We start from the raw sequence: 12,529 nt of genomic DNA, 5'->3' as shown, positions 1-12,529 counted from the left end.
ATATCCCTAGTCAACCCCATTGAGCCGAAGTCCTTGTTCTTTCCATAACCATGATACAAATCTTTATCCGTTCTATAATGACCCTCTCTTGGCACCCGATCTTTCCTTAGCATTCACAATTGGCAAAAGCATAAGTTTGGGGGAGAGACGAGGAATGTGAAAGTGATAAAGGTACAAAATAAAGAAAAAAGGGAAGGCAAAATAAAAGAAAGAAAAGCCAAAAAGTCAAAAAGAAAGTGAACAAGATAGAAAAATAAAGGGATGCAACAATAATGAAAGGCATGGAATGATGAGAAAAGGAGAAAAATTGATTGTCATGAACAAGAAAGAGTGACAGTGTGTCTCTCTAGTTCCCCTAAGGAAGAAGAAAATGACTCAAAGAGTCAAGAAAGTGTGAGGCGAAATGAGAAAATGAAGTGCTTAAGGAAAGATGAAACCTTCATAGACCGATATATCCTACCTTGATCCAAAAGCCTTCATTACATTCCCGAAAAAGCCCTATAGGATTTCGAGTTGAGTGAGCTTACATTAGTGGTGATTCACATAAGGGGCAAGCTTATGGTACTTAAAGCCTGACTTGTGACATTCCCTTGTGATAGATGAATGTACTACTTCACAATCCTTGTTTTGAGTGCTTCAATTTTTAAGTAAGATTGCTTATGGAGAAGTGGAGGAGAAAGAGTTTGGGTTCCACAATGACCTACCTAGTAGAGCGAGCTTCCTTGGTGAGTTAAGTCAACTCTTGATTCTCTTGCATCGCACTAGAACTATGGTGGTCAAAAGGTTGTGTGTTGTTGATAATGCATTCGTGTTGAGGGTAATTGTTAGTCCCAATTGATGCTTGATGAAGTCACCTTAGGACAGCTGAAATTTTCCTTTCTTTTTCTTGTGGAGGTGGAAATTACTTTGTTTTCTTGAGGACAAGCAAAAGCTTAAGTCTGGGGGAGTTGCTAACTAGGGATTTTAACCTATTATTTACTCTCTTTTGCTTAGGTTTTGGGTCGAAAATGCGTAAAGGTATTCCCGAAAACTGACTTAATGTACTTGCTTGCAGGGTTTGGTCAAAATGAGGCAAAGAAGCCATAATCAACTCATGAAGGAGTCAAGCTTGCATAAATCCAAGGCTGGTACTGGAGCAATGACAGTGGCAGAAGAGTGGCCGCGTAAGGACCACCGCTGAGGCGATCACTATTACGCGGTCCGCGAAAGTGAGATTCAGAGAGGCTATTTTTTAACTCAAGACCCAACGCTGACCGCGATGGAAAAGCGTGGCCGCGAAATCTGTGACACGGCCGCGGATGGATTTTCGCTGAGAGCTTGAATCAAGGATCAGGGACTCTACATTTTTGTCTTAAGTGAAGAACGCGGTCCGCGTCCAAATTACGTGGTCGCATCTGTTTCTCATGTGGACACAGTTGAAAATGCGCTGTGAATTCAAGCTCTACCCAAGCTCAGTTATGAAGAAACACGGACCCCGCTCATTATTCCGCGGTCGCGATAGATCAAGCGCGGATGCGGTCAGAATTGCAAAGTCTCCGCAGGGGCATTTTTGTTCGGAAAGTTCAGCTTAGTATAAATAGACCTTTTTGACATTTTTAGGTGAAGTTTTGTTAGAGAGAACACGTGAACGGTTGATTTTTACCTTTTTGAGTAATTTTAGAGTAGATTTATCTTCAATCTTTAGATTTTCATCTTGTATTTGAATATTATGGCTTATATTTCATCTTCATTTTTGATTTCTACTGTTTTTATGAGTAGCTAAACCCCATAGCTAGGGTTGTGACCCAACCCTAGTGTGGGTATTTAATGGGTCTTGAATTTTAGGGCTTAATTGTGTATGGGTTAGTGATATTTAGTCTGATTCATGCTTTAATTGTAGAATTGGTGGTTGCAAACACTGATTCATGCCTTGATGACTTAGACTCTTCTTGAGAAAGAGGGACTAAGTCTAGGAAAATTAGGCTAACAAAAAATTGGGGTGAATTCAAGAGATTGATAGCCCCAATTAAAGGGTTAAACCTAGAGATAGTAATACCCGACTTGAGCCAATATCATTTGTTATGCATGAACACCCATTTGGACTTGAGAAATCCAAATTGGGTAAAGTCACTCAAACTACCGAGAGGTATAGAGTGAGCACTTATGTGTGATGGTTATATCACGACCCCAAGCATAACAAGCTTGCCTTGAATTCTCAATACACGTTAGATACCCACCTAGGCAAAAGTCACTACCCTAGTGCCTTTTTAACACTTGAAAACTCCCACCAAAAAAATAGTGTACTTAACTTATTCTAGCATATTATAATATAGAATTAGAAGTATAATTAATCATGACCATGTTTGGAGGTGCAAATTGGAACAACACACACTCTAGATTAGTTAGATACCTAACTCCAAATCAATTAACTCCATGTGGAAATCGATCCTGACCTTCGTTGGGTAAAACTGCATCGACCATCCTTGCCACTCGATAGTGGTACAGGCTTGGAACCGATCAGTATATAGCTCCAACATCTTTTAGCCCTAAGGGCATTACATTGTAACAGTATGTTCCAAACTTAGTGATAAACAAGGTCTTCTCCTGGTCCTCCGAGTTCATCTGAATTTGATTGTACCTGGAGTAGGCGTCGAGAAAAGTTAGAATCTCGTGGCTGGCCGTGGCATCGATCATGTGATTGATGTTAGGCAATGGAAAAGATTCTTTAGGGCATGCCTTGTTTCAATCCTAATAATCTACGCACATTCTAAATTTGTTCCCCTTTTTAGGGACTACAACTACGTTGTCTAACCATTCGGTGTATTTTACCTCCCGAATAGACCCTATTTTAAGAGGTTTAGTTACATCATCCTTTATGAACGCATGCCTCACCTCGGACTAGGGCCCCCTTTTTTGCTTTACCGGTTTGAACCTGGGGTCAAGGCTTAGCCGGTGTGTTGTTATTTCCGGTGGGATCCCTGTCATGTCTAAATGGTACCAAGCAAAACAATCCATATTATCGATAAGAAATTGAATGAGTTTTTTCCTGAGTTCGGGGGTTAACCCCGTTCCCAGGTATACCTTTCTCTCGGGCATGTACTCGATCAGTATACCTTTCTTCAGGAGCAATGAAAGTTCGAGGAGTAAGGAAATCCTCTTCTTCTTCTTCGATCACCTGCTCCTCCGATTCGGTCGAGGCTGGGGACGGTGATTGCTATTTGGTCGTCTGCTTATCTATGGTGCTCGATTTTTCTGAGGTCGAAGGCACTGGTATCGATGTCACCTCATCGACTAAAAACATTTCCTTTGCTGCGTGTTGCTCTCCGTAAACCATTTTCACACCATCCATTGTTGGGAGTTTCATCATCTGGTGAAGGGTTGAAGGTACTGCCCTCATGTTGTGGATCCATGGCCTCCCGTGTAGTACATTATATCTCATGTCGCCTTCGATGACATGGAATTTTGTATCTTGGATAGTCCTGGCCACGTTCACTGGTAGGATTATCTCCCCAGTCGTTGTTTCGATTGCCATGTTGAAGCCATTTAGGACTCGAGATGCAGGTACAATTTGGTCCTGCAGGCCGAGTTGCTCTACGACCCTCTATCTGATTATGTTTGCTGAACTACCTGGATCCACGAGAACACGCTTAACTTGAATTTTATTTAACAAAATAGAGATTACTAGGGCGTCATTGTGCGGCTGAGATATGCCTTCCGCTTCCTCGTCATTGAATGATAGGACTCCCTCGGGCACATAGCTCTGAGTCCATTTTTCTCTAGTGATCGACACCTTGGTGCGTTTGAATATAGGCCCTTGTGGAACATCGACACCGCCAACGATCATATGAATTACATGTTGCAATTCTTCCTGCTCATTTTTTCTGTTTGTATCTCTTTCCCTGAAGTGGTTCTTAGCTCGATCACTGAGAAACTCTCGAAGATGGACCTCGTTGAATAATCGAGCTACCTCCTCCCTCAGCTGCCTGCAGTCTTCGATCCTATGGCCATGTGTGCCATGATATTTACACATCAAGTTTGGATTCCTATGAGAAGGATCGGTTTGTATAGGCCTGGGCCACCTGGTGTCTTTGATTTTTCTAGTAGCTAACACAATCCCAGATGCATCTACACTAAAATAATACTCCGACAACCGAGGTGCTTCTGCGGGGTCGATATGTTTATCAAACCATGCTTGCTCATAAGTCCCCGAGGATTCTGTCATCGATCGTTTCTCCCATCATTCCGAGGGGGATTGTGCCCCGAACCGTTGTTTCTTCGTTCCGAGACATATGGCTGATATTGTTCCCTATTTGATCTCGGTTCCCTATCTGTATCCCTCGGGTCCTTAACCGCCAATCTATTTGTATTAACTGAGCTCGAAGGGGCTCCCATCTGGTCGTCTTCGACCTTGATCTTCGACTGATAACGATTATGTACATCTGCCCAAGTCACAGTAGGATACTCAACCAGATTTTGCTTCAACTGTCGTGACGCGATTGAACTCCGCTCGTTCAATCCCTGCATAAAAGCTTGTATTGCCCAATCATTCGAGATCGGTGGTAATTCTGTTCGCTCCATTTGAAATCGGGATACGAACTCCCTTAGCATCTCATCATTCTTCTGTCTTATCTTAAAAACGTCTGATTTCCTTGTCGCAACCTTTATGGCCCCGGCATGTGCTTTCACGAAGGCGTTTGCTAACATAGCAAACGAATCGATAGAGTTCGGTGGAAAGTTATGATACCAAATCATGGCTCCCTTTGACAAAGTTTCCCCAAATTTTTTCAACAATACTGACTCGATCTCATCATCATTCAAGTCGTTTCCTTAAATCCTGCAAGTGTATGAGGTAATATGTTCATTAGGATCGGTTGTCCCGTTGTATTTAGGTATATCGAGCATGCGAAACTTTTTAGGAATGGGCTTCGGAGCCGCACTCGGAGGGAATGGCTTTTGTATGAATTTTTTGGCATCAAAACCTTTCAAGACCGGGGATGCCCCCGGTATTTGATCAACACGGGAGTTATAAGTCTCCACTTTTTGTCATTATCCTCAATCTTCTTCTCCCCGGACTCGATTCTCTTGGTAAGTTCCTCGAGCATCCTCATAATTGTGGGATCAGTCCCCGAGCCATTACCGTTTGATCTTTCCGGCATCGGCTCAGTACGTCGAGTGTTTTCTGGTTTGACTATACTTGGAGTTTTGTGCTGACTTTGAAGCTGAGCGATAGCGACCTGTTGAGCTTGTAGCATCTCGAATATTACTTAGAGGCTGACTCCCCCATCTCCTACACCCTGTGTTCCTTGGCCACCAGATCGGGCTTCCATGCGTACACTTCCTCCGGGGTCTGCGCCTAAATCCCATTCAAAGCAATGTGCGAACTAACATCAACTGGTTTCACATTTGGCACTTCCCCAGGGTTAATCGGTGGTACACCGACCCCTACATTGTTGTTTTCCCCATGAAATCCAAGACCCCCATCGCTGTGTACGGGTGCATTTTGCGAGTTTGACATGTTTTAACCTGAGAACAAAAATTCTTGACAAGAACAAGTGTGAAAATAACATATGTTATCAGAATCAGTACCGAAACAACCACTATTATGTTGCAGGAAACTCAGCAACGTTCTCATACACAAATCTGTGAAGATGCAAGACACACAAAAATCCTGATAACTTGTAACATTACCCTATGGGCTAACAATTGTAAACTTAAATTATCCACATGCACTTTGATTATAGCATGTGACTGCTACGTAGTTTTATCTAGAGAAAGGACATTCTTCTGGACTAATCTATAATTCGTCCTTGGCATCAGAATCATCTTTGGCAGCAGCTTCTTTGTCATCAGTTTCAGCTTCAGGTTCCTCAATATCCTCTTCTTCCTCAACTGCTGCATCAGGGCTAACATTTAAACTGCTCTTAACTGAGCTATAGATGCGGGAGGCAAAATCCTTTGGGTCATTGAGCAGGAAACCACTCTCCAGTAATGCTGTTTGGTACATTAACTGAGCCGTTTGCTTCACGCTCTCATCCTGTGAACCAAATACATGAAATTAGTAACAGATAGCCATTTCTACAACATCTATCATTTGATCACATGTATAGAGATAAAATCAAGTGTACCTCAGGGTCCTTTACTACTCTCTCCCGAAGCTCCTTGATAATTGGGTGCCTAGGGTTGATCTCAAGCACCCTTTTACCCCGCATATACGCCTGCTTGCTTGCATCTGACAAAGTTTGTGACTGCATGATTCTTTCCATATTGGCACTCCAACCGTATTTTGATGTCACAACTACACAAGGGGTGTCGGCCAAACGGTTGCTAATCTTGACATCATCTACATTGTCACTAGCAAGAGCACCCTTCCACCATTTGGTTAGCTCCTTAAATGACTCCTTGAGCTCTTTGGCTTTCGAATCCTTGCCCAGTTTCAGGCCCTCTTTGGACACATTTTGGAACTTATGGTCTTCATAGTCCATAAGGTACTGCATTAGGTATTCATCTACGGGGTCCGTGAAGAAAATCACCTAAACAATGAAACAAGGCAAACTTAGCAAATGAATCTTTAGAGAAGACATGACAAATGCATTCATAATAGAATTCAAATATCAAAGACAAGGAACATAGTCAAACTCAAACCCACAATGCAAGAAGCGATGACTAATACTTTTTGTCAAAATAAAAAACCACTAGTTATTTTGTTATGCAGCATTCGAATCTTTCCTTGCTACTTAAGAAAGACTCATACCTCATAATTTTTCTTTGTTAGCCTCTCAAGGAATGGTGATTTCTCCAACTGCTCTTTGCTAGCTCCAGTTATATAGAAGATATCCTTCTGTCCAGCCTTCATCCTTGAGATGTACTGGTCTAGCGAAGTTAGTTTACCATCTGATTTTGAGCTGTAAACGGAAAAAATATTAAGACAACAAGGGATCAGTCACCCTGATTTGACTTCACAATCTCATTAAGAATAACACTCATAAGACACAGAGCATACGTCTCAAATCGGAGGAGCTTAGCCAAGCGATTTCTGTTAGTTGCATCTTCTATAATACCAAGTTTTACTGACTTTCCAAATTCATTCCAAAACTTTGCATATTGACCTTTCTTCTCATTGTCTGCACTGGATTCTTCGATATCTGTAACGTCATGAGAAACTCAGAAACTCAGAAATGAGAAATTCAATCTCTTAGGCAATGGATAGTTCAGAGATATTAACTAACCTTTCTTATCCTTGTCGTTAGATTCATCAGGATCCTCATCAGCAATCTTGCGTATCATGTCAAGAGCCTTGCGGATGAGTTTCTTCTTAATTGTCTTCAAGCTGCTGTGCTGCTGAAGCATTTCTCTTGAGACATTGAGGGGTAAGGTGTCTGAATCAACAAGACCCTAGCATAAATGGAAAACAAAATGGTGTTACAAACTCTTGGCCCATACATAATATAAACAGATAAGTTCTAGAGTAACAAGAACTACCATTAGGAAACTCAAGTACTTGGGCAGCAATTCGTCAAATTCATCAGAGATAAAGACCCGTCTGACATATAACTTCAAGTTGGATTTCTTGGAGTTGTAGTAGCTTTCATATAAATCATGAGGAGCCTTAGGAGGGACAAATAGTACAGCCTTGAACTCAACATCACCTTCAGCATTAAAGTGACTCCAAGCAAGGGGTTTCTCATCACTGAAGTCCTGGCAAAATAATACAAGAATTTAGCAAATGGTAAGACAGTTCTCGAAAAGTATCTAGTCTTCCCACTGCATTTCAACTGGAAGAAAGTATGTAAGTAGCAATTTACCTTTGCAAGTGAGTGATAGAATTTCGTATACTCTTCCTCTGTCACCTCCTTTGGATTCCGAAGCCATATAGCTTTCACATCATTCAAAAGCTCCCACTCATAAGTGGTTTCCTTCACCCTCCTAGTTTTGGGCTTTTTCTCATCTTCTGCCTTCTCAGAATCATCTTCTTCATCTTCAGAAGGGCTGGTTTCAGCTGTTCACAACATTGAAAGACTATGAGGCCACATAAGATTAAAACAAAAGGAGGGGATAAACTTTATGTTCTCTAGCAACTTTCCACCACCAACCCCCCCCCCCCAAAAAAAAACGGTTTCTTCGAGCAGGGGACAGGTCTTAAAATATGCATTAAACACATTATACAAGTTTTGACTTCATTAACACTAGAATAAACTTGGCAAGTCAGGTAGGAAGAATCACTAATACATGTTTCCTCTTCATCGCTTGACTCGTCTTCATCGGCAGGAACCTCCTTCTCAACCTCTTTGCTAGCCCAAAGATATATAGGGAAGTTGATGAATTCAGAGTATTTCTTCACCAGGTCCTGGATTCAAGGTTACCCATACATTAAGCAAAGTAGAAAACCTCAACAGAAGCTTCAGAAACATAATATTATTTCAGAAACAGAAAACGTGTTCATAGGAACTCTTATTTTCAATTTAATCTGGTAATTTGAACTGGAAAATAATCAAAAATTGGAACAGGATATTTCAGGATAGATGCTGATTATAAGTACCCGGATTCAAAAATACAAAATCTTAGTCAGCAGAATCAGAGGTCGTGTTTCTTTTCTCTAACTCCAAAAATTTATGTTAACCCACACAGACACAAAAGCAATAGGTTGGATATGCAAAACAGAAACAACTTATCACAGACTTCGACTTTTAACTAACAATTCATCCATAAGCTTAATTCTCTCAACCATTGTAATCCAAGACTAATAAAATATAAAGTAATTGGTCCTTTATTTTTTTGGTTAGACTGCACACTTTCAATCAGAGGTCCAACTGATCAAATAATCCTAACTAAGGGAGCAGAAAAAGTCATATAAGAAAATAAACTAGAATTAGCTTCTAAGTTGATGGGTCTCAAAGGTTTGCAGCACTTTACCCTGGTCTTCTGATGTCCTCAATATTGCCTTGGAAATTTTTTTCTTGTCTTCTTAAGAAATATAATCTAATAGATAATGTGGGACAGAAAAGAATTGATAAATCCCAAGGTTAAGATTGTTTATTTCCATTTATTTCAGCATTAAAGTATATTATGACCTACTGTGCAAAAACCACTGTCAGAATAGAAAACAAAATTACTCTAAATGACTGGTTAACTATTAAAAGTTTCGGCATGCACAAACTCATGATATATGAAAAGAGTCTCCTTGGGATTGGTCGCACACACCTTTAGTTTGTACTCGTCCAAATATTCTCCTGCTTCATCTCTAAGGTGCAATCTAATTTCAGTTCCACGACCAAGAGGTTCATTCCATACATCTTCAGAAATGGCAAATGCCCCATCAGCCTTCGACTCCCAGACATATCTGAATGCAGATATTTGTTAAATCACTAATAAAATTCCCATTACATACAATAGTCATTAATCAACACATTCACACAAGAACGTACTGTTTGTCATCGTTATGCTTGCTGATGACCTCAACATAGTCAGCTACAAGATAGACCGAGTAAAACCCAACACCAAATTGTCCAATCAGATTAAGGTCTCCACTTGTCTGCATCTTCTCAACAAAGGCTGTTGAGCAATAACAAGTTAGTGAACAGTAAAGAGAACTCCAAGAACACTGACAATCTCGTACCCAGCAGGTAGATTACCTGAAGTTCCAGATTTAGCTATGGTTCCCAAGTTCTTTATTAAATCCTCCTTAGTCATTCCTATACCTCTGTCACGAATGGAAAGAATTTTCTTTTCTTTATCCAGTTTAATCTGCAATCAACAACACAAGCATCAGAATAGCTTTTCAAAAGAGCAACTTCCTCGTACGTTCAACCAACAGAATCTATGAAAACTATAGATACAATTATACAAATCACCAACCTGGATCTCAAGCTTAGTGTTATCACCTTCCCCAAGTACCTCCTTGTCAGTAAGTGACAGGAATCTAATCTTGTCCAGCGCCTGAAAGAAATAGCATATTAGCTTAGAAGAAATAATTAACACATCATGTCAAACATCACCAAAAAAATTAAAAAGCACACTCACGTCTGATGCATTCGAGATCAGCTCCCTCAAGAAGATGTCCTTGTTACTGTAAAGGGAGTTGATAATAATGTCCATAAGCCGAGACACCTCAGCCTGGAACTCAAATTTCTCCGCATCAGCTCGCAGAGTTTTCCTTGACATAGACTCTGATTCCCTGGATCACATAATGATATAGTGCTCAGTATAATGAACATACAAAGAAGTTGAAGGCACGGAATCAGGGAGAAAAGAACGAAATGAATCAACAATTTGGAAACCTTTTAACAACATCAGAATCGGTTGATAAACCGTGTGGAATAGCACCAAATTTTTCCTCAACCTTTGGCGGATCAACAGGGACGTCAGATTCAGCTTCCGCATTTGCTTGTATCCTCCGACCTATTGAGAAAATAAATCAGGCGTCCGAATAAAGCAGTAATAACTAATATCCATGTTCCACTAAACAATTCAATTAAACAATCATTCAACTACGTAATTCCTTAAGCAATCATGTCATCAAAATTTCAAGGCAGCTCCAGACCAAAAATGCCTCACAAAATTCAACCCCGAGGTAACTTTATTATCTAACTATTTAAAAAACAATTTACAGTCTTAAACACATAAGTAAATAAAATTCCATAAGATCTCAAGACAAATGCTGATTCGACACTATAAAGTATTCATTCACGTCAAGCCATTTGTTGTTCGGATTCGTTAAACATATAATGGCAAGAGCATAATAGAGCTAGATCTCTATTTACTATAATGGAAATGGAAATAAAAATTTCAGTTAGCTAAAGATAAACCCTACGTTACCTTGATCTGGAAGAAGGAACAAAAGGCATAACAGAAACAGGACGGAAGGGATCGTCCACTTCCTCATTTGTATTCTGCCGGGATTTCACTCTCTCAGTTCAGTAACCAAAGAAATAGATTTTGAAAATTTGGATTCCGAATCGCACTATTTTTAGAGAGTGACTAATAATATAGTGAGCTTGTCGCCGTATGTGTCACGAGTTCGATACTGATTGATCGGTTTCACCAGCGTGGACGATCAGACGGTTATAGTGAGTTCTGTTATACGTGGCGTGGTTTTATTGGTTTCTATCGCATCATGAGACGTGGAGGAACACCTTTGTTCTGGAAGACTCTATAGGTCAACACGAAGGAAGACCTGGTTTCTATCTGGTGCGATGAGGTCCATAGAATAGATCTTAGTTAGACAGCCAATAAGGAATTATTTAGGGGAATTACCAGCTATGTCCATTTATAAGTAGCTCATTACAAAAATTGGCCAATTGGTAAAATATTACTAATATTAGCCAAATTAGCCAATTAGTTATTTGTAGCAAAAAAATATCAAATTTTTGCTTTGTTTTGAGTGGGTGTTATTAGAATAGATTGGGCACAACTTAAGGACCTTGAATCTCAGTTTTGGGATGATTTGGTGAAGTTTTGAGGTGGTTTGAATTAAAAATTCGAAGTAAAAGCTGAACATGAAAAAAAATGATATGTGTATCACACTATGTATCATTTGTGTATCACATATGTATCATATTTGTATCAATTGTGTATCACATGTATATCCATGTATACCTGTGTGTGAGATACGTGCATGATACATGTTTGATACATGTGTCGCAGAAGACTTTTTTGAACTCGATTTAATTACGAATTTTGATACAAAACTAGTCCAAATCACCTCCAATCTTCCTCAAATTTTGTATATTGACTTATCTATATATTTCCAATGAATTTCAACTATACCCATTGAAAAAATTCCTTTTTTATTTAGATTTTTGGAATATTGTATAGATTTTTGTATTTCATCACCTTATTTGCTACCCCGTCCATGAAAGTTCCTTTCCGTCTTGTATCTAATGTTGCTAATCACGCTTAAAAATATGGAAGATGATTTTTGCATGTGATTCTTTGAGAGAAAGAACCCTATTATTTGATTTTTCAATTTTTGTTGGCTAGTTTTGGTAAGTTTATGACTAATGGCTAGAGGTTGGTAAGTTGAGATTTATTTGGGACATTTGTGTAAGTTTCCCAATTATTTACCGTAGGACCTATGTCTGATAGTCACGTGGTTTCTTCATTGGCAAGGGTGAACGGTGTAAGGCCAATAGTCAAGACTCAAGAGAATGAAGTCATGAACTAACGCCAATTATTTTTGTTTTTTAACTTGGAACATTCTTTGGGTTTAAGTTCTATGTAACAATTGTTCAAAAATATTCATATAATCAAATTACTAATATAATTAGTGTAGTTAAATTTTATTATAAGCTAATATTAGCATAATAAAAAATCTGTTGTAATAGGTTAAAAACAATGGATTGTGAAATTTTTTTACAATGTCATTGTATATAACTTAAGATATTCTACTTATCATAATCTGCCTATTAATTTTGCAAAATTATACAGAAAAGTCTGTCATTAATTTATTATTCTTCTTTTGTTGGAAGATGTGGAAGTAGCCACTTATGCTTCGGTAGGATAGGCGTAAATGCAGGATGCTTTATGCACCGGGCTACCCTTTTTATAGAAGAAG

General features: G+C 39.4%; 1 protein-coding gene across 1 annotated transcript; it reads right to left on the bottom strand.

Moving 5' to 3' along the window:
- Positions 1-5,532: 5,532 nt before the first annotated feature.
- LOC109219581 (endoplasmin homolog) lies at positions 5,533-10,951 on the bottom strand. Its single transcript, XM_019384040.1, has 15 exons — positions 10,792-10,951; positions 10,254-10,374; positions 9,997-10,150; positions 9,832-9,912; positions 9,609-9,720; positions 9,402-9,528; positions 9,178-9,316; positions 8,206-8,323; positions 7,782-7,975; positions 7,459-7,674; positions 7,206-7,371; positions 6,980-7,121; positions 6,731-6,881; positions 6,105-6,509; positions 5,533-6,013 (listed from the first exon to the last, which is right to left on the bottom strand). The coding sequence occupies exons 1-15, from the start codon at positions 10,856-10,858 to the stop codon at positions 5,774-5,776; spliced, it is 2,433 nt and encodes an 810-aa protein (XP_019239585.1). The 5' UTR covers positions 10,859-10,951; the 3' UTR covers positions 5,533-5,773.
- Positions 10,952-12,529: the final 1,578 nt, after the last annotated feature.

Source organism: Nicotiana attenuata, unplaced genomic scaffold (assembly GCF_001879085.1).
Source record: "Nicotiana attenuata strain UT unplaced genomic scaffold, NIATTr2, whole genome shotgun sequence".
Classification (NCBI taxonomy): Eukaryota; Viridiplantae; Streptophyta; class Magnoliopsida; order Solanales; family Solanaceae; genus Nicotiana; species Nicotiana attenuata.
Note: the sequence above shows the minus strand (reverse complement) of the source record. Positions and strands in the feature narration are given on the sequence as shown.